Source organism: Dermacentor variabilis, chromosome 9 (assembly GCF_050947875.1).
Source record: "Dermacentor variabilis isolate Ectoservices chromosome 9, ASM5094787v1, whole genome shotgun sequence".
NCBI classification, from domain to species: Eukaryota; Metazoa; Arthropoda; class Arachnida; order Ixodida; family Ixodidae; genus Dermacentor; species Dermacentor variabilis.
Window position 1 is genome coordinate 4,006,151 of NC_134576.1, and position 22,945 is coordinate 4,029,095.

Genomic DNA, 22,945 nt, shown 5'->3' on the forward strand with positions numbered 1-22,945 from the left:
CGAATGGCACGACCTTGAACTCGTAAAGGCCATCGGGCGTGACGAAGGCGGTCTTTTCACGATCTCTTTCGTCAACTTCTATTTGCCAGTCTTGAGATCCATCGACGAGGCGTATTTAGCGTTGCAGAACCAATCCAATGCGTCGTCAATCCGTGGAAGCAGGCATATCTTTCTAATCTTGTTCAATCGACGATAATCAACGCAGAAACATAGGCTTCCGTCTTCTTTCTTTACCAAGACTACAGGAGATGCCCACGGGCTTTTCGACGGCTGGATGATGTCGTCGCGCAGCATTTCGTCGACTTGTCTTTTAGCTTCATGTTCTCGCATTGAAACTTGGTATGGACTCTGGTGGAGTGGTCGAGCACACTCTTTGGTTATTATGCAATTCTTTGCAACTGGTGTTTGTCGAATCCTCGCTGACATCGAAAAGCAGTCTTTGTGTCCTTGGCGAAGACTTCTGAGTTGTTGCTGCTTGCTTATGGGGAGACTTGGATTTATGTCGAAGTTTGATTCGGGAACTATGGTCGTCGAGGTAGATGCTGCAAAATCCGTGGACACACGTATAGCTGGTTTCGTGAATTTCCTCTATGTAAGCAGTCGTCGTGCCCTTGTTGGTGTGCTTGAACTCCTGGCTAAAGTTTGTGGGCAACACTTTGATTTTTGTCCGTGCAGTCGAGTGATCCATGTTGCAAAGCAAATGTCATGATCGAGCTGTAGACGTTGGTCACACTCGATGATGCCTTCTACGTCTGCAGTTGTTTTGGTGCCGACGGAAATGACAATGCTAGAGCGGGGCAGGATGCTGACTTGATTTTCGTGCACAGTCAAGGCATGGTGACTACGAGAGCTTTCTGGTGGTATCGCTTGATCTTCCGACAGCATGATCGACTTCAGGTCGATGACTGCGCCGTGTTGGTTCAGGAAGTCCATGTCAAAAATTGCGTCTTGTGAACACTGTTGAAGGATAACGAAGGTGGCAGGGTAGGTGCGGTCATTAATGGTATTTCGGGCTGTGCAGATTCCAGTCAGCCTTATCAGGTGTCCTCCAGCTGTCCAGATTTGAGGGCCTTTCCATGCAATCTTAACTTTCTTCAACTGGGTGGCAAGGGGTCCACTCATCATGGAGTAGTCGACTCCTTTGTCCACTGAGGCGATGACTGCATGGCCCTCAAGAAGTATGTCAAGGTCGGCGGCTCTGTGTTACGTTGCAATTAGGTCTCTGCGTCGGATCGTGGCTGCGTCATGTTGATGTGTGGCTGGAACGTCGCGTCGTCAGGTCTTGTTTTCCCAATGTATTCTTTGCTTCTATGCTTCGTCAGGATGGTGGCCTCTCGTTGCTATATCGTCGAGATTGTCTTTTTGGCATCTTTGGCGGTGGCGGAGGATCTTCGTCAGTTCGACGAACAGCAACTGTACCTCCGTCGGTTGCTGCTTTTAGTTTTCCGGATATGGGCTTGCAGACCAACCCCAGGCGATGCGGCGACAGGTAATGGCCTGGTGATGGCGAATAGGATGGTCGCCGAGCGCTCCACTAAGTAGCGGCGAGGTAGTCAGCGATGTCGCGAGGTCGTTTGTCAAGCTGTGGTTGTGGCATGTTAACGGCGAACGAGTTCGTGCGTTGGTTGAATTTTCAGTTCCACATTTCCAGAGTTTTCTCGATGGTTGTTGCTTCAGAAATAAATTCAGCAACAGTACTGGGTGGGTGGCGCATCAATCCAGCGAAGAGGAAGCGAATTTTCTTTTCCACAGGCATATCTGGGTCGGCGTGGCGGAACAAGCACATCATCTCCTCGGTAAATGTCGCTATGTTCTCATTGGGTAGTTGTACTCTTTAGTTTCTAGCATAGCTTCGGCCCTTTCTTTGCGCATGAAACTCGCAAATGTCTGCAGGAGGCCGCTTCGGAAGAGGTCCCATGTTGCCAGCATTGACTCCAGGTTCTTGAACCACATTCTGGCAGCGTCTTTTAAAGGGAAGCTGAAGAGTCTGTCGAATTCAATAAGATGCTCATATATGGATGCGGGAACCTTATAAACCATGCCGGTAAAATTTTGGGGGGATTTTTCACTTAGGAGCGATGTAATCGTCGGTTAAAATTGCACTGTAGCTCTACCCCCCATCGAGCGCTGCGCTGCTGCTGACGCCGACGATGCGAGCGGAGACCGGAAACCGCGGCGTAGTGATGTCAGCACTAGTGTTCCGTTCCTTCGCAGTCTCCGCGACCGTGCCTGACCGTGCTTATTTCTGCGTGCGTGTCGTCCTAATCTGCTTCGCTCGACCCTACATTCCTTTGTTTGTGTGTATATAGAGCGGTAGTTGACGTACGCAGCATCAACTGAACTTGTAGGCCGATCATGCTGGCGTTCTGTGCAGCCTACGGCTGCATGAACCCCAGCGGCTGCGACGATGTTCCGATGTTCCATTAGTTCCCGCAAGACAAGAAGCTTTCAGCGAAGTGGGAGGCTGCTGTGAAGCGAAAGAACTTCAAGCGCTCAAGAACAACAGTGCTGTGCTCTAACCACTTCCGTGACGACGATTACTACCAGAGTTTATCAATAATGCGTGCTTTGGGTTCTCCTTCGTGTTAGCACGCTGAACGGAAGGTGCATGTTTTCTCCCACTCTTGACGCAGGTTTCATCGCCAAGAGCTGTGAATTTTCTATTCGCACATGTGTTGTGAAACACCCTGCATGCAGCTACCATAATGCAGTGCAAGTATAAAGCTTGCATGTGTTGAAAAGCTGGCTCACGCCAGGACGCTGCGCTCCCCCTTCTCTCGCACACATAGAGAAACCGACCATCTCACGTAGCCGATGGAATTCGCCGGTTACTAGTAGCGTGCGGATGGCGCGCTGATGATCGAAGGTTCTATACTACACGTGCTACAGCAGCCGGTAAACTTTTCCTGCATTTAAACTGTCTGTGTAGATTGCCGGCAGCTTTGGGGCAGCGCACAAATGGTGAAGATCGCATGACCGCTTACGTTCTACGAGGAGGCATGCAGGAACATAACACTATAGTTGTTTGCCCGGAAACGCAGTCACTGGATCGCTGAATGCAGCTTAGCAAACAACATAGTCGCCAAAGAACATTTCCAACACAAAGAGATGCTAACACTTCGCCTTCGTTCGCGTGGAAAGCACTGCTTGCACCAGCATTTCTTTTCTTGGAGAGGCCGGTTCTTCGCAATCGGCTTGTACATGTAGGGAGTAAAGTACGAACCCCATACAAGTGATCTTGCACGCAACAGCGACAAGCGAGGCGATGGCTGTCGCGTTCACTCGTCGCCTACAAGCCGAACTCCACGCGAGTGACGATTTCTCGGTATGAGGGCAGCAATACACGCGCCGAAACTAGCGTGATGCATGCTTTATCAATTTAAGTTGATGTATTTTACTGTAAGAAGGAGAATAAATATTTCTGAAGGTCTTGCACTAGGTTCTTATTCTTGCACATGTAGAATTCAATAGTTTGCTTGTTCCTTGCGACAAACAGTAGTATTTGAGTTACGTACATCCAGTTCCGGCTTCGTACTATTGGCTAGTCGCTCGTAGCACTACCGGGCGACGAGCGACTATTTCTAGGTTTCTAGAAACAAGTGATCGAGCGACAACACCGAGCGATCTGTTCAAGAGATGCCTTGTTTTGTCGCTCGAAGCCGTCGCCCGTCGCCGTCGCGCGCAAAATCGCTCTCGTGGGGTTTGTACTTAAGGCCGAACTCTTCAGAGAAACGCAAGCTCTCGAAATTTTCCATGACCGTCTCAGCAAAACAGCACCAGACAACCTTGCACCGTGCTTCATATGTAGCGGCAGCAGTCGGTCCGGACGAACACCATTGTTGACGTCACGACACGCCCAACCAATCACAAGCGGAAACGGGGCACGCAAGCTGCCCCGAGTCTGCTGCTGCACTTTTCGTCGAAATAAAATCTGTTTGCGCTTTCTTTCGCTCAATTTCGATGCGATATTCGAATTCAGAAGGTTGAAAACCATGATGTAGTGCTCTTCTCTCATTTTTTCTGGACAAGCTTTCAGCTTCCCTTTAAGGCAAAGTGTACATGCCACAGCTTGTCATTAGAGTCCCAGTTGTTGAAAGTCGCGATTCATTCATATGTCTCGAGCCATGTTTCTGGGTCTTAAGACGATGATCTATGGAAGGTTGGTGGGTGCTGAGGTTGTTGCAGCTGAATTGCGGACGCTGGAGCAGACATTGGGGTTTCTGACTTGAGCTTAATTCCGCTGGTCTTCTCGGGAAGAGGCCCATATTCCAATCGCAGTCCTTGCTGCCTACTGCTTGCTCGCTGGTCCTTGGTGATGTTGGTGTTGTCTTCGGGTTTCGGACTTCGATCACGGCTTTGCAGGGGGGCATTCGGTACATGAACGTAAGGCACCTCCACCAGATGTCATGTAGTAGTGACGGTAAAAAAAGCAGCCAAACTAGGAACGACGAAACTAGCGTTTTATTGGGTGAACCTGTGCCTTGAAAAACAGGATACACTCAAATAACGGCGATAGCCATGAACACAGCCAGTGATTGTTGAAAATCTGATCAGCGGGTCAAGCACGTCTGCTTTTATACATCAGTCATCGAAGGTTCCAGAGTAATCGCTGGGACCCGCATGTCTTCAAGAAAGTTCTACACCATTTGCGTCACACAATGAAATCAGATTACACGAAGTTTGGTGACAACAGACAGTGGATAGAACCATCGATAACTTTCCAAAAACTTCCAATACATGCAGGCGCGTCCTGTGCTGTGCAATAACATTTGTTAGGCGGTGAAACGCAGTCCCCCGATAAAGATAAACTTGTACACGTGTCAATATATTGCTGTTTTAGACCTTCAGCTGTTGCTCTCCTTTATGTTTCACTGCGTTGCTTCTGTTCTTTCTTTTTTCTTTTGCTGTATACAAGGCTAGTCAAATAGTGCAGCTGAAGGAAAAAAAACCAGTCGCAAAAGACAAGAAGAGAGGTGCACACCACAACGACTGGACTATCAACTGAGCTTTATTAGGAGCAGCGTTGTCCCAGCAAGGCCAGCAGAGCATGCGCAACAACAGCATTACTAATCACAGAGCATGAAAAGACAAGTTATCACATCTATCGGACCTACCTAAAAAAGCAAATTCTTTTTCAAGTAAGTGCACCGAGGTTGTACTAATGCAGTCGTCACTTAATAAACTGATATAGTACACTTCCAGGATCTGTCACTCTTCTTTTCCTTGCCCCTGCCAAGAATCGTTACATTGCTGAACAGTGGGTAACAGCCACATTCATGGCAATGGTGAGGCAAGTTTGCACCGTTATCGGACCCCAGGGAGGAGTGGTGCTCCACAGGCGGTCATTAATAATCGACTGGTTTGGCCTATGTAAACTTTCCCATGTGAGAGGGAACTTATACACAACTCGTGCAACACATGCCGTAAAACGGTTTTCGTGCTGCATTGTGCAAACATGGTTCCTTGCCCTGCCTCGAGAAATGTGCAAGCACTAACCCGAAAGCTTGCAAGGGGCAGAAAACAGTACACTTACTCCCTGCTTGGCCGCAACCGTTTTGATGTTGTGGCTCCTTTATGCACACACGGCATGACTTCGAGTTTCCTACGTTCAGTTGCCCCAAAATCTGCCAGCTTTTTCTTTCTTCAGCCTCTGAAGCAATGATTCAGCCACCACTTTCGATAGTGCATTGGAATAATGCATTGATGTTTCCATATGTGAATTCTGCCTTTTTTTGTTTTCATGAGAATGAAGTCTCACAATGCGACCTTTGAGTTTTATTTTACTGGAGAGAATGCAGCTAATGCAGCAGACTGCGCTGTTGCTCCTAAGAACTTCTCGTCTTTTATGAGCGAAGTGTTCCTTTTTAAGTGTTGCTTTTAATGTCTTATTTATTTACTGTTTATCCTTTCGTATGTTTATGCTTAGCTGTTATGCATATGTGATATTTTTTTATTGGTTTGTGCATTATTAAGTGCTCATTGTGCCTTTCAGAAACCAAGAGATTGCATTATGTTGTACTTTTAGTGTTCACTTTATTTTCATGAGACAGGCAGTTTTCCATTATGTACAACGATTTAGTTTGCCTGTAATGTCTGCAGTCTGCCATTGTATTTCACTGCAAATAATGTGTAATTAATTACATACTTGTCAAACGGTTGACACAAATAAGAGGTTTCACGATAAAGATGCTGGTAGTGACAACTTCAGTTTTTCTTGGCTTAGTAATAGTGGCACTTTGATTCGTTGTCCCAACAAGTCCAGGACTATCCAAGAAGCTGCGTAAGCCAACAATCATTGGCTGTAATAGCATCTCAAGCCGTCTGGGACAACAAATTGAAAAGGCCCAGTGCATGCATGCGTGACGAATATAACAAACAGCCAAACATAGTACAAGGCACATCTAGTGGATATCAATGTGGATATATATTAGATGTTGCAGTTACAGGCATACATAGTACAATGGTTGTCCTATGGATGTAAGTGTGGTTAATATGTTAATATCCATTAGATGTAAATATCTATTGGATGTTGTGGATATCTATTAGATGTAATAAATATATCTACAGGATGCTGTTGATGTCTATTAGAAGTTGCACATGTCCAGCCCTGACATCCCCACAACGTACCATTTACAAGGTCTGGATGCATTTGCGATAATCCACAGTACTTCCATAAGTTTTCTGGATAAATCTGGATATCTAAATGGATGTACTGAATGTCCAAGGTGTACCATATTATGCACAGCTAATGGATGTATCTGGCTATCTGAGCTGCGATATGAACTATGTGCTCGGCTGCGCAGATCTCATCTTCGAAGCAATTTGTGATGTGGACAAAGTGCACCCAGTGGTAGTAGCTTTGTAAGCACTGTGCTATCGACGTTTAGTTCGCATTGAAGCGAGAGAAAAGGATGCAGCGGTGGCGTAGAGGTAGAGCATTCGCCTCACATGCAAGAGGACCGTGGTTCGAATCCCATTGCCGCACAATTTTCCACCGGACTAAAAAAAATCTAAAAATCTGCGTGTTGATAAAATTGCATAAAACAGGCCTGGAGGGACCAGAACCGGTAATGCATTCTCTCACCAGAGCAGGATTGGCCACCCTGGTGCAGTACTTGGCCACAACCTCCTATATGAATACAACAATCAAACCCCGGCCCTCAGTCCCCAGCAGCTGTGAAGCAATTGACCACAGCGGCGGTCAGACCTGTGACACGGCAGAGGATGCTAAGAATAGCTGGGTCCTAAAAGGCCACCATTGGAATCTGAACCTGGCAACGTGTAACGCTAGAACGTTATCTAGTGAGGCAAGTCTAGCAGTGCTATTGGAGAAATTAGAGGGCAGCGAATGGGATATAATAGGGCTCAGTGTAGTTAGAAGGCCAAAAGAAGCATATACAGTGCTAAGAAGCGGGCACAACCTGTGCTATCGCGGCTTGGCGGAGAGATGAGAACTAGGAGTCGGATTCCTGATAAATAAGAATGTAGCTGGTAACATACAGGAATTCTATAGCATTAACGACGGGGTGGCAGGTCTTGTTGTGAAACTCAATAAGAGGTACAAAATGAAGGTTGTACAGGTCTACGCCCCTACATCCAGTCATGATGACCAGCAAGTCGCAAGCTTCTATGAAGACGTGGAATCGGTGATGGGTAGAGTGAAAACAAAATACACTATACTAATGGGCGACTTTAATGTCAAGGTAGGCAAGAAGCAGGCTGGAGACAAGGCAGTGGGGGAATATGGCATAGGCACTAGGAATAGCAGGGGAGATCTATTAGTAGACTTTGCGGAACAGCATAATATGCGGATAATGAATACCTTCCGCAAGCAGGATAGCCAAAAGTGGACGTGGAGGAGCACGAACGGCGAGACTAGAAATGAAATAGACTTCATACTCTGCGCTAACCCTGGCATTATACAAGATGTGGACATGCTCAGCAAAGTGCACTGCAGTGACCATAGGATGGTAAGAACTCGAATTAGCCTAGACCTGAGGAAGGAACGGAAGAAACTGGCACATAAGAAGCCGATCAATGATTTAGCGGTAAGAGGGAAAATAGAGGAATTCTAGATCAAGCTACAGAACAGGTATTCGGCTTTAACTCAGGAAGAGGACCTTAGTGTTGAAGCAATGAACGACAATCTCGCGGGCATCATTAAGCAGTATGCAATAGAAGTCGGTGGTGACTCCGTTAGACAGGATACCAGTAAGCTATCGCAGGAGACAAAAGATCTGATCAAGAAGCGCCAATGTATGAAAGCCTCTAACCCTACAGCTAGAATAGAACTGGCAGAACTTTCCAAGTTAATCAACAAGCGTAAGACAGCTGACATAAGGAAGTATATGTATAGAATTGAACATGCTCTCAGGAACGGAGGAAGCCTAAAAGCAGTGAAGAAGAAACTAGGAATTGGCAAGAATCAGATGTATGCGTTAAGAGACAAAGCCGGCAATATCATTACTAATATGGATGAGATAGTTCAAGTGGCTGAGGAGTTCTATAGAGATTTATACAGTACCAGTGGCACCCACGACGATAATGGAAGAGAAAATAGTCTAGAGGAATTCGAAATCCCACAGGTAATGCCGGAAGAAGTAAAGAAAGCCTTGGGAGACATGCAAAGGGGGAAGGCAGCTGGGGAGGATCAGGTAACAGCAGATTTGCTGAAGGATGGTGGACAGAGTGTTCTAGAGAAACTGGCCACCCTGTATACGCAATGCCTCATGACCTCGAGCGTACCGGAATCTTGGAAGAACGCTAACATAATCCTAATTCATAAGAAAGGGGACACCAAATACTTGAAGAATTATAGACCGATCAGCTTACCGTCAGTTGCCTACAAACTATTTCCTAAAGTAATTGCAAATAGAATCAGGAACACCTTAGACTTCTGTCAAGCAAAGGACCGGGCAGGATACCGTAAAGGCTACTCAACAATAGACCATATTCACACTATCAATCAAGTGATAGAGAAATTCGCGGAATATAACCAACCCTTATATATAGCTTTCATTGACTACGAGAAAGCGTTTGATTCTGTCGAAACCTCAGCAGTCATGGAGGCATTACAGAATCGGGGGGTAGACGAGCTGTATGTAAAAATACTGAAAGATATCTATAGCGGCTCCACAGCCAGCGCGGTCCTCCACAATAAAAGCAACGAAATCCCGATAAAGAAAGGTGTCAGGCAGGGAGATACGATCTCTCCAATGCTATTCACAGCCTGTTTACAGGAGGTATTCAGAGACCTGGATTGGGAAGAATTGGGGATAAGAGTTAATGGAGAATACCTTAGTAACTTGAGATTCACTGATTGCTTAGTAACTCAGGGGACCAACTGCAATGCATGCTCACTGGCCTGGAGAGGCAAAGCGGAAGGGTGGGTCTAAAGATTAATCTGCAGAAAACTAAGATAATGTTTAACAGTCTCGAAAGAGAACAGCAGTTTATGATAGGTAGCGAGGCACTGGAAGTGGTAAGGGAATACATCTACTTAGGGCAGATAGTGACCACGGATGCAGATCATGAGACTGAAATAATCAGAAGAATAAAAATGGGCTGGGGTGTGTTTGGCAGGCATTCTCAGATCATGAACAGCAGGTTGCCATTATCCCTCAAGAGAAAAGTGCATACTAGCTGTGTCTTACCAGTACTCACGTATGGGGCAGTAACCTGAAGGCTGACGAAAAGGGTTCTACTCAAATTGAGGACGAAGCAACGAGCTATGGAAAGAAGAATGATAGGTGTAACGTTAAGGGATAAGAGCAGATTGGGTGAGAGAACAAACACGAGTAAATGAAATCTTAGTTGAAATCAAGAAAAAGAAATGGGGGGCAGGACTTGTAATGAGGAGGGAAGATAACCGATGGGCAAGAAGGGTTACGGACTGGATTCCAAGGGAAGGGAAGCGTAGCAGGGGGCGGCAGAAAGTTAGGTGGGCGGATGAGATTATGAATTTTCCAGGGACAACATGGCCACAATTAGTACATGACTGGGGTAGTTGGAGAAGTATGGGAGAGGCCTTTGCCCTGCAGGGGGCGTAACCAGGCTGATTGATGATGAAGCAAGAGAGAGCATGACGGTCAATTGGTTTGCTGCCGCTGCCCTTATCTCGCTTAATTTGCTATCGCAATCGATGCTTCTCCTTTCGGGCGAAACTGCGACTTTTGTTTGCTTTTCACTTTGGACGTTCGTCCCTCACTCTTTAGAATAAAGTTGCTAGACATTGCGACAAAAATTTTGGAAGTGAGGCGTTTCGGATATTACAGACTTCAGATAAAACAGACGTTTTTTGTTCGATTATCAGGGTCCGTTGTAATGAGAGTCGACTGTATTAATATCACACACATGGAGAATAAATTGTTGACTACGGATTTATTCGCACTCAACTAAATTGCCGTGCTTTTCAGGTTGATTAACCAAGACCTCACGCACAATTTTATTTCTTTATTCCTTGAAGAATATTAACCGTACTCATTCTGCTCAAAAAAATAATTTCTGGCTGCCTAAAGCTCTTACTAATTACAGCAAAATGACAGCATCATTCTGCGCTATTAGAATGTGGAATTGTCTTTCCTATCCCATCAAAACATCATCTCTTACTGCATTTAAATATACTCTTATAACCCATCTTTTAAATAAACAATTATGAATTCTTTATTGTACAAATTCTGTTTTGTTTTTTGTTTTGTAACTTAGCTTTGTAATTATTTTACATGATACTGATGGATTTTTACTGTTCATGTTAACTTTCCTTACATATATTCAGTGTTAGTGTGAGTTTGTATTTCTTTATCAAATACCGTATTTACTCGCATAATAGGCGCACCCCCAGTTTGGTTGCGGAAAATCTGATTTTTTATTTCCGCACAGAATAGGTGCACCCCGGACTTGGCACTGTGATCAGTACCGCATTTACACGATTGCAAGCCGACGCCCTCCTGCCCCTCCATCTCGGGTGAAAAAAAAAAAACTCACGCACATTCCACAACCCAATCTTATTAACGTTTTCGCTGGACTACTAGTTCTCATTAGTGTTGCTGCCGTCGCAGCTGCTGAGGACCCACAGCACATACAACATCACGAAAATTAGTTCTTCTATCAACTATCGATAACACCCCCTCCAAACCGCCGCGCGGATGTAAGCTTTTCGCTACCTTCGCTTAGGCAGCTCGGAAAGCTGGGCGACTCTTGGAGGCCGGGCGGCTCAACACAAGCGACAGTGCCATTGCCATCAATGCTCCACACAGGCTGACACAAGCAAGGAACAGACAAGACGCCACATCTCGCCATTTTGCAAGCGGTTCGTGTGGTCACGTATTCCGCCATGGGCAAGTGCGGCAGCTACACGGCTGCATTCAAACTGAAAGCAATGCAGTATGCACTCGAGCAGGGGCACCGTGCTGCAAGCAGGCATGTCAGTGTCGGAGAAACAAGCATTCACTACTGGCGAGGTCAGCATTTACGTGACATCTACGTGAGGGTCCAGGAGAAAGGTTGGATGTCTGCGAAATTGATGGTGGACTGGGTCAAGACCGTCTGGGGCTGGCAGCCGGGCGGCCTGTTGTATCCGGCCATGCTCGTTTTAGACAGTTTTCGCGAGCACCTTGTAGAACGTGTACGAGAGAAGTTGTCAGAGCTGCGTACGGATATTGCCGTGATTCCGGGAGGCCTCACTTCCATGCTGTAACCTTTGGATGTTTCTCTAAATAAGCTTTTTAAGGACATCGTTCGAAGACTGTACACCAATTGGATGGCTGGAGGACAGTGTCAACTAACCCCAGGTGGCAAAATTAGGAGGCTGCCTATGGAAACGTGTGATTGGATCGTGGAAGCTTGGCGAGAGATCTCCGATGACGTCGTCAGGAAAAGTTTCTAGAAGACTGGGATCTCCAATGCACTGGATGCGAGCAAAGACGACATGCTGTGGAGCTCAGACAAGGAAGACGAGGCTTCACCCGGCGGTGATGAGTATGTTCTCTCCGACTCGGACTCTGAATAGTCTTGATAAATTTTACGTGTGTGTTCAGTCAACGTCTCTCGCCTGTACTGACCGCAAAAAATTTCGTGAATACCTAACAAATCACTTTGAATAACTTTCTGTTCCCAGTGTACATCGTTCATGAACCCATCATAAACCACTCGGAATAGTCTACCCTTGCCAACCCTTCCACCTAGTCTTTTTCTTTTGTTTCTTTTACTGCGAATGTATTGCCATGTTACTTCTTTCAATTCGAATTTTTTCTTTGATTGTTTAAACTCGTACAAAATCAGCGATGTGTTTTTTTTTTCTCATTGTTTTGCAAGAAACCACTCTTACACATGTTTGTATTGCCCTCCCCCCCCCCCTTGTGTAATGCCTTCGGGCCTTCAAGGTGATAATAAATGAAATGAAATGAAAAGGTAGGTAGGTAGCTTTTATTTTACCTTTGATGTTGGATTTATTGGTAAATTATGTGAGAGTAGCCATATTCCTGACATATGTTGAAATTTAAAGTGTGAGAATGCGAATTGAAAAATTTTGTAAATTTTACCCCGCGTAATAGGTGCACCCAGAACTTTGAGCCGGGTTTTCCGAAAAAAAAAACAAAACAAAAAGTGCACCTATTATGCGAGTAAATACGATATTTATGCTATCACAAATCAGATTTATGTATATATAAACTGGTTATTAACATCTTTTGTCAGTGTAATTAACTTATGTACCAATTTCTTCTATTGGTTTGGTCAATTCTATATTTCTCTCCTAGTTTTGTAATTTGCATCCAATAATCATGCACAGAGGGTCCCGGTAAGGTTTGGTGACCTTAAGAGCCTCTTCTACATATCCTTCTTGTTGCATCATACTTTGTAAAAAAAAAATGTTTGATTTGATTGAAAAAGAAATTGTTGAAAGTTCGTGCTCGTGTCCTCCTTCATTGCTGTCATCTTTTTCGAACGATATTCATTTGCTGCCATGTTTTCTGTGTGCATTAATTGATTGCAGTGCAGTGAAACTGCAATTTGTACCCCTTGCATTCGCTGAAGTTGAATGTGCAGAGAATTTGAATGTTTGCAACAACAAAGGTCACACATAGTCTGCCTTTAACAATTTATTACATTTTGCCTTCTGTCTCGAACTGGCCAGACGACATGGAAACATAGAATGACAAGCATTGGAAGTTGGTAGCAGCACACAGGAAGCACAAAGGCTGGCCTTGCACTGATGCAACCTAACAGACCTAAATCTTCGCCTGCATGACATTTTCCAATACAGACAGCACTTGTTACCTCTGTGTTGTGTCCTGTGTGCTGCTACAGCAAACAATTGTGCCAAAGGCTTTTAAGATTCAGAGGGGCACACTAACTCTGGAAAAACATGTCGCACTGCCATTAACGAGGTGACTCTCTCTTATCACAGGTTATACGCCTGCCACTGTGACTGATGCATTCAAAAAATGAAGTTGCACTCAGACATTTATTCTTGATACAAACTCCCCATGTGAGAGGAAATGAAAATACAAGGCGACATGACGTTTGAAACAAAAAGGCCAGTGCATTTTTGCAGTAGTACACCAACTTGTGCGTCTCGAGTGCACTAAACAAAAGCATATGTAGAGAGGCAAGCTCGAAAAGTCAAAGCCCAAACGGCAGAGATTTGACCGATGTCATCACCATAATAAAGCACCAAGGCAGGGACAGTGGGAGGAAGAGGGATTACATGAAAACGAGGTATGACTGCAGACAAATTACTCTACCTCAAATAGCTCCCACTGATTCTTGTTTCCTTTTGAAAAGAAAACATTGGTGTGTTTCTTTGTGATACAAAGTCCTACTCAAGATGTACTGCCCATAGATCTTTTGGCTTTATAAATACCACTTTAATTTAGAGCGTGACAGAAATATTCCATGGCATAAAAAACTGTACAATTATCTTCGATGCCTATTATTCTGAAAAAAAAAAAGTATGACAGATTGCCTTTTGATTTCAATTCGCTAAAATTTTTTTCTTTTGCTCTTGACCACCAAGAAACTAAAAAAAAAAACAATTTCTTTTTCTAGCGAGCGGTGCAATAATGTGCATTCTAGAAGAAATGCAACCAATATTTCAAAAATTTAATTGTCATACAAGTCAAAACTATTGAGGGAAAACAGGCAAAGTTACACAAAAATTTGTGCTGACTTGTACATTGGTATACAGTGGAGCACAGCAGAAATATGGTGGATGGAGCATCTCGTAGGATATTTTTGCAGCAGTTGACTCAAAATTGCTTACTGTCAGAAAAAAATGTTTAGTCGGATGCTATGACTTTCAAGTGGCTCCAAACAAAAAATGAGGTTTATTTTCCCGACACTTCGAAACCAACTCTGCTCCTTCTTCAGAGGGGATGACAACAGAGATGTCAAGGCCTTTAAGCTTTCAAGGTCTTGTAACGGAGGGGATGTTAGAACTCTTCTTAACTACTTGAGGGTGGTAGGTCAGGCACAGTCCGAAACGGTTCTGTGCTTGTCGTGAATATAACCTGACAGCAGGTTTTCTTTTTAACGGTTTAAACTGCCGTTTTTGTTGGTTGGTCTCGGTTGTAAGAATTTTGGCTTCTTTGAATGGTCCATGTCTTCCGAGTGTATGGCTAGGGGGGAGAGGGAGAGAAGGGGGTGTTGGATTTTTCATGGCTATGTAAAGGTGGTAGGCTGGGCAGGGTTCGAGATGGTTCATTACTTTTTTTGGTAGTGCTTAAACAATGAATATAAACTGACAGCAGGTTTCCTTTGGAATGGTTTAAGCTGTTTCTAGTGTTTTGTACGTACCATGGCTCCAACAACACTCACTTTTTGTTGGTGCAGCTCAATTCCATGAAAAGTGTCACTGTTGTCTTTTCGTTGATTTCTCTTCTACTCTAATACAATTTTTAGCTTATTGCAAATTGATCTTCATCTATTATCAATTGTACAGTGCTCTGTCCAAATATGCTTGAAGAAGAAACTATGGAACTTGTGTCTGTCCATGTGCGCTACAAGCATACTCGGGATGCCCGGCAACAAATATAGATAATTTTCCCTATTCACTGCACACGGCTTGCACATCTTCTGCCTTTGTAAAGTACTTTATCCAGCTTTTATGTGCATGTTGCACAGCCTCTAACATTCCTTTCATTTCCTGCATATTTTCACTTTAAGTGAACAATTTGAGACTTAGTCAAAGCTTGTCATAACAAAGCACAGTCTAACAAATAACGAAGCACTAATTGCAATTCCCTTGAAGTTCCCAGAGAAATCCATGCATTTAGAGTATCATTCTACCTCAACGAAAGCTTCCTATAAATAAATGCAAGAACATTTGTAGATTGGGCGTATGTGATGATACTCTGATGCAGCAGTTGCTCCAACAGAGCCTACAGTGAGCCCACCCTGTGCGTGACGATTCACCCACAAAAGAAAAACATTCAGTGCACCTTGGGGATGTGCCAGATTTACCCGTGCACCTGACTGTAACACATTGCCAATTCATAAAAGAAAAATATAGCATGCCCTCGGGCTCACCATCGGAGGAAAAAAGAAATTTACCTTTACAGATGGAATTTTTATCTTTTTATCGATGAGCTTTCAAAATGAAAGCTGCACATCGTTGTCGCCATTTGCACTTCACTGGCCACAGATGCACACACGGGTGGTATTCTCGACAATCACTTAGAGATGCAACAACAAGTTTTGCGAGGCTCTCTATCAGACTTGCCTAAGTATGCATCCGACAGCATTCCTTGCACTGTGCACAGTTAGCGAGCTGGGCACAGCAGCAGAGACACCAACGCATCTGGTGCCGAGTCACATAAAATCTCGCAAAAGTGATCATATCTCTGAAAATTATTTGGTTGAAGACACTGAAGATCTTAGTCGAGCACAAATTGAACTGAATAGCAACTTTCACAAAATCATGCTCTGTCGCCATTTTGTGACGGCTCTGACCAACGGTTTCAGATATTTTTTTAGTTTCGCAACTCCTCCTCTCAAGCCTGGCACAACCTATTCCGACGGACTGTGAGGACACTGTGGTCGAGCTTTGTGCCAAGTACTGTTCTTCTGGCATATGAACGCTAGCTGCAGTTGTTTACACTGCGTCTTGTGCTGGTAGCCTATTTCATTTTCTCACTGTGTGTGCCTCATCACTGTCCGCTTGCACTCTGCCAGCTGTCGAGGCATCCTCCGATTCAAGTGCTGCAATCATGGAGACACGAGTACCTGCAACATGCGAGTCACTGAGTGCTGATATCGCACGCACACGTTTGTTCTTAGGCCCCCTTTCTTTCGCCTCCTGAAATAACCCTTACTCCTGGTACCATATTCTAAATCATGTTATAGAACTACATGACACAATGCAGTCGCGTTTCATGGCTGTTTCAGCCAGCAGGTACACGGCATAATTTGGGGCATAATTATGCACAACAGGACATAATTTCCCCTGCGATCAGCCCTGTGTTGTTACTTTTGAAGTTGCAAAGAGCCATTTCTTGCATTGGAGAATGGTCTGGAGAAAATCATGCGAGGTTTTTATGTACAGTTTCGAGAAGGTGACATAACCAAAGTCATGTCACACATTTTGCAAGTGGCGAGGTCATTAAAAGTAGTGTGGGTCATGGGTATGCATAAGGAAGATGCACAGTTCCTTGTTTGTTTCCAAACGTTCCAATATGCTTTTGCTCTCATCAAATAGGTCAAAGGTTGCCACGATAAATGAAATTTGTGCGTGAGCAAGTAGTAGAATCACGTTGCGGCCCGTCCGCAAGAGTCAACCCTTCCTTTGAATGTTCGCTTCAGACAAAAAAAAAAAAAAAAAAAACGGGTCAAAACTAGTGCTGTGCTCCAGCGTGCCTAAAAGTCGAGGTTGGCAAATTCAGGATCTTGTCTGTTTTTAACATGCATGCACTTTTCACACAAATCAAACACCAGGAAAATGACCATGCGCTTAAAGTGTAGCAAGGGCGTGAAAAGGCCAAACTTTAACAATATACTTGGCGAGAGCCATTGACTGTTGTGTGGTAGTGGTGAGTGCTTTGTTTTAATAAAGGTGACATATTTCCCATTCTGAGTGCTCCTTAACTTGTGTGCAAATGGTAAAGGTGGGACACTTTGTTTTTAACGTGAAGGTTGGAATACTGTTGAGCTAAGAGTTGGATACAAGGCGTGTAGCTGGTGCATGTAGTGTATCTATGTGACATTTAAAAGCTCTGATGCACATTCAAATCGTGGGGTTAACTTTTACAGTACTTTATGACAAGCAAGTGTACCAGCCTTTGAATTTCGACAATAAGAAGCCCCACTCCAGTGCTTGGGAATAGCCAGCTGTTGTCTGAACAGGGCAACAGTTCGGCCTCCTGTGAGAGAGCATTCCTCCCTTTAGCTCAATGACGTGTTTTAAACAGAAAATAAGTGTTTATAACCGTGCATGCAAATTGGCAAAATGCTTGTTCGCCGGGGGCATTTGCAAACGGAAGCACATAAAAAATATGCGAGCTTGCAGCTCTGAACTAAATGCACTAAAGCCATTCTGCCAGTGGATAGCGATGATGTAATGCTATTGGTGCACAGGCGATTATGCGGCAATTAATGACAGCTGCGTATGACTACATGACTACAAAGGTCCCATTTCAGCTCTCTTATGTCGTGGCAGGATGATGTGTTTATCTGCAGCGAATGGTTAATACGCAGAGCACCGAAGATCTCTTTTATTTAATTAAAAAGCAGGATGGCTTATGGGATACACTGCTTTTATAGGGCTTGAACGAGACGCAACACCTAGCCTCCCAGATAGGTTTTCTCGTGCCTAGCAGAATAAAAAGTCATGGAGCAAGATGCTTCCTTCAATCAGCGAGCCTCACGTAAATGCTCAAGCTACGCAACAAACGACAATGACTGTGCCAGGCTACAGCAGACGACGCTCGCATGCTTGGCACAGCACGGCAGTGGGGAGCCACCTGCTGCTGAAAGACTCCCCTCAGAGGAGTTCGGAAAATGAGAAGTGTTCATAGACATTGACTCTGATGTTGGGCTATTGCCAACGCCACGAATGTGGTTTGCTTTCCAATCCAAATGTAATGTGCAGAGAATTTTCAGACCCATTTACTCGGAAAGAAGGTCTGCACCAGATTCGTCTAAATATGGTATCCTCGGACAGTCACTTTTGGAAATATTGCTTTTAGTGTGGACTGATTGGCTGATTGAGCAAAACTGCTCGAATCGTTATGTCACACAAAAGTCATCGCCCAAGAACCCCTGGTCGTGTGCCGGATTTAAACACCTGGGACTTGCGGGTCACGAGTGCTTCAGCTAACGCTGCACATGCGTAGTCGAGAGATTTGCCCAAATCATGGGACTACGTGCTATAAAGACAAATTTTGCTTTCCCATTCTTTTTGCTCCCTGGCTCATTCCATCATCGCCACTAGGATCAGCCACTCGGCATAATAAGGAAATGGTAAATCAAGCCGACTGTTATAAAATATGCTCTCCATGATGATTCTGCTTATAATGACATTTTCTGAACGTGCCAACACTCGTTGCTGGGCACCAGCTCAGAGATACACTTGTGTCAGTGCACGAAATCAGAGGATTGCAATGCTCTGCCAGCACACTCGTAAAACGTTGATGACGATTGTTGTGCTGTTACTTTTGTCGGCAAAACATCAGTGATGATGGACTAGCATTGAGATACATTTGAGAAAGCACTTATCTCGTTAATGACCATGTGGCAGAAAATCTTTTGCGGCCCTTCGGTAGTGGCGCTGGAGGTTCTATGCACCGGCCTGTCCTTTTGGAGAGCAATGGTGGCCATGAGGGCAGACAGTGATTACGAACTAGTGTTGCTTTAAGTCCCACAAAGAAAAAAAGAATAATGCCACACGGATTCCTTAGAAACAAAAGAGTGAGTTCAGTGGTCCCCGACCACGTGCTTGTTTCTCCAACTGCAAAACTTGCTTTGTGACCAATGCATGGGGGTTCCTTTCGCAACATTTCCCTAAATGTAGGGGCAAGGCCTCCCTTATTTGATAATTTTTTCTTCAGTGTCAAGAAACAAGAAAAACACAGTTTTAAGGTAGGTCAGCACCTTCAAAAACGCATTTTTGGAAAAAAAAAAGAAGGAAAATGATTTTTTCTATTGAGCATTTTTCAGGCTCCCTGTCTATTCAAGAATATTCAACAAAAAGAATTATGTTGTTATCTTAAGCTGTTCAAAAGTTATGACCATTTTTCCAACCCCTCCTAGATGTATCCACTGCTGAAACTGATTTCACATCTGCCATTTCGTTATAAATGTCTCTTCACATACATATTACATAATGCCAATCTGTTTGAGTATGTTCTAAAGCTTTTGGAAATATTTTGTGGGACATGACGATTTTCGATTTATTAAAAAATTTCCACTGCCAGGCGCTGCGGAACTCTATTGTTTGTGTTGGGTTGCGTTTGCGTCTGGGTTGTCTGTGCCATCTGTGGTTTCTCGTATGCCATTTCGAGCTTGCGGATTTATTTCTAGCCTTTCAAAGAGAAAGTTATAGTACTTCATGAAATATGGCAAAGCACTGGACAAAAAGGAAGCGTCAACGCAAGTTTTTAGGGAATCAACACGTGGACCCGCCGTGGGGCATGTGGACGCTACTCTTTTGGCGAGTACTTGAAAACTGGGCAATGTGGAGTGGGACAGTGACATCCCACTGCAAGATTCCCCCCTTGAAGGTAACAGGATCATTAATTTTGAAATCCTTGCTTCCGTTATTTTATCTTTGACCTGTCCGGAATGCACAAGCACTTCACTAAACCTCAACGAATGCACCCGCTGTGGCGTTTCCTTTACGTATGGTGTCATGTGTGGTTTGTGTGGCTTTGAATGTGCATTCCAGTCTTCAAAAATGACTTGCCGCACAGTGGAAAACAATGTCCGCCTTGTCTTTGCTATGGGACAACTTGGCAAAGGACACAAAGGCGCCGTCACATTCTGCAAGGTCACCAACATGCTGCCACTTCCTTGGCATTCTGCATACGAGTAAACGTCCTCAAAGCTTTCTCAAGCTGCTCAAATGGTTGCCACAAAGTATATGGCTAATGCTGCTTCTGAAATGCGTCATCTCGTCGAGAGTAACGAGTGTGGTGCGTCAGGGGACCGCACCTGGCAGAAGTGCGGACATTCGTCACCAAATGGGTGTGTGTCATTGATTTCTGTCGATACTGGCAATGTCAGCAACATAGAAGGACTCTCCAGCAAGTGTAGAGCTTGTGAATTGAGACGTAAGCTGAGTACTTCGAGCCAAGAATACCTCAAATGGAAAGCCGATTGTACAAACTGTCACGCCAACCATGGTGGTACTGCTGGCGCCATGGAAGCAGTCGGCTTATGTCACATGTTTGAGAGGTCAGAAGCAACAGGGGAACTCAAGTACGTGCAGTTTAATGGTGATGGCGATTCCAAAAGTCATGCTGCAGTGAAAGATATTTATGGGAAAGACAGCGTCAAGAAGCTTGCATGTATAGGACATGTGCAGAAACGTGTCAACTGCTGCCTAAGGACAGATGTCCTGATTGATCAGCTGAAAATTAACTACGGAATTGCCATCAGGGCTAATGTTGGAAATCTCACAGCAATGAAGAAAGCCACACTCGCAAGCCTATTTCATTGTAGCTCCATGGAGCATGGCCGCTGCCCTCAGGGAATTGATAGTTGATTCAACTGAGCAAGAGCACTCGGGGAGAACTTCCCACCGAAATCCTCAGCCAGGTGAAAGCCGTGTACAGTGATCCTTGCTGTGATGAACTTTTACAGAAGTGCCTGCACGGCAAAATGCTAACGAGTATTCCAACAGGATGGTTTGGCAGAGGATTCTGAAAGGTGCATATGTAAGCCTGCCCATTCTTTTGTTCAGGCTGTATGATGCTCTGTTACTCAGTTCAACGATAGAAACAGGAGCGTACTAAGCAGGCATGCACCGAACTTGGCCACTACACGATGCTTGACCAGTGACTGTTGCCATGCGAGAAAGGCTGCATGTGAGTCAGCTGGAGACGCAAGACGCACTGAAAGTCCGCGAGTTTCCTTTCAGGGGTGACGTCTTTAGGTATTCTTTTTTTGTTTGGTCTATCAGAGAATGGAATACTCTTTCACCTGACAATGTTAATATTGAAAACAATGATGCGTTTTATTGCTCTCTATGCATGTGATTACTTGTTTCTTCTTTTAAAATGTAATCCCCCCTGCTGTAATGCTCGCATGGGCGATGCAGGTATGTAATAAATAAATGTAAAAAATAAAAGAAAAGTTAGTGCTTCAGCTCGCTCAAAAGGAGATTGTGCCGCTTCCAAAGAGGGCCAAAGCTATGAGACTGGTGGATTTTAGACTTACTGAATGTTTTTTTTTTTTAATTACACGGACATTCGGTTAAAATCTTTAAAGCCATTTTTCTCAATACATGATTTTTTGCATCCTACAGTTACACAAACCAGTGATAACTTTCCTTCTAAAAAATTTTCTCGCAAGAAATTTTGTGTGCTATTTCTTTATATCTGGAACTGTGCATTAAAGCAGGGTGACTGAAAACGAGTAGTAATTTTTTATACCATAGTCAATTGTGTGAAAAGCAAACCTGCCAGATGTCAACTTTATCAGTATTTTTATGATAACGCACCTCAGCTTAGAGATGTCATGATTGTGGTGGTTAGATGCACAGGTTATTGTCCTCCTTATGCGCCTGGTAAGTTGCGTTTGAATCACACCTACCATTTTGTAGCTATGGCTGTTGGCACAACATGTATATTTTGGCACAATTTGATCTATATATATATTTCTTTACATTTTTAGCAATTTCATCATTTTGAAGTCACAAACTACCTAAGCTTTACAAGCCAAAAATATAATTGCAACTTTTGGACTACAACTGTAAAATTCTTTCTCGAAGGTGGTGACCTACCTTAATGAATTATGTTGAAATGCTAAACAGAAGCGTCTCTACATCATGGAGCAAGATTTTTAAAATCATAGGCATGTGAGATGGTCTTTTATGACAATCAGATGCAATACCCACTTTCTTTGCTTTGCACAATATTCAAACAGCACTCATAAAAACAAACACAAAGGCTGCAATACATTAAGGAAATAAATTACACGTAATGTTCTGAAAATACTGTAGACAGTAAACATAATGGAACGACCAAGATGCATGTTTTACAACTCCTGCGAGTCAATGACTTTTAGGGACGCTTCCACTTTTCTGCAATGCCTCACAGGAGCAATAGGTGTTTCATCACTGGCTTAACAAATCATACCTAACCGAAAGTTATATTCCTGAAAGATATTCCCCAAAGTTATCTGTAAGAAACATGGTTCCTGCAAATTGCCACGAGACAAATTCAATAAAAATTTGTCTCGTGGTGTGGTGGTTTGTGCCAGTTGGCTAAAAAAGACCAACAATAAGTGGTGAACACACCACAGTGGGCTCTGAACTTGTGCAGTAAGACCCGAGTGGTGCTGCAAGCAGTCACATCCCTGTGTGGCAGCAGGTGGCTTGTTCCAAGTATTTCAGCGAGCAGCGGGTGCGAAAACAAGAAATGGACGGTTTCGAAAGGCACCTTGAATCTGCTTACCACCCACTGCAATGCTTTGAGGATTTCAAAGCACAAACTGGGGCACTTGTAAGCGGGTAGAAATGTGGGTAGCAAGCTTTCAGAGAAATGTGAAGCAGCCAGGTCTTGTGAGCCTGACAGCAAGAAAGAAAGCTGTGCACAGAAAGTGGCTTCTATTTCACTGAGGGCAGAAGAGACAAGGAGAGCCCCCTCCAGAGGACACTTGCTTCCACGAGGCCTCCAGGTGTTACAGATCAGAGTTGGCAGCAGGCGGCACAAAGCTAGTGGTCTCCTCGTACACCAGCCCTGGAGGAAGAGGCAGGAGAGACAACCACAACAACAGAGTCTCAGTGAGTGGG

At 44.3% G+C, this 22,945-nt stretch overlaps 1 protein-coding gene across 7 annotated transcripts in view; it reads right to left on the minus strand.

Annotated features, from left to right (window-relative positions):
- p38b (p38b MAP kinase) overlaps positions 1-22,945 on the minus strand; it is a 516,218-nt gene that overhangs the window by 105,560 nt on the left and 387,713 nt on the right. For 3 of the 7 annotated variants that reach the window (XM_075670643.1, XM_075670641.1, XM_075670642.1), the window contains exon 12: positions 22,743-22,892. The exons of the other annotated variants lie outside the window; for them this stretch is intronic. In XM_075670643.1, coding sequence (XP_075526758.1) covers positions 22,834-22,892 — 59 coding nt within the window. In that variant the 3' untranslated portion in view covers positions 22,743-22,833. Of the gene's footprint in view, positions 1-22,742; positions 22,893-22,945 lie in introns of those variants that run through there. 7 annotated transcript variants of the gene reach the window in all.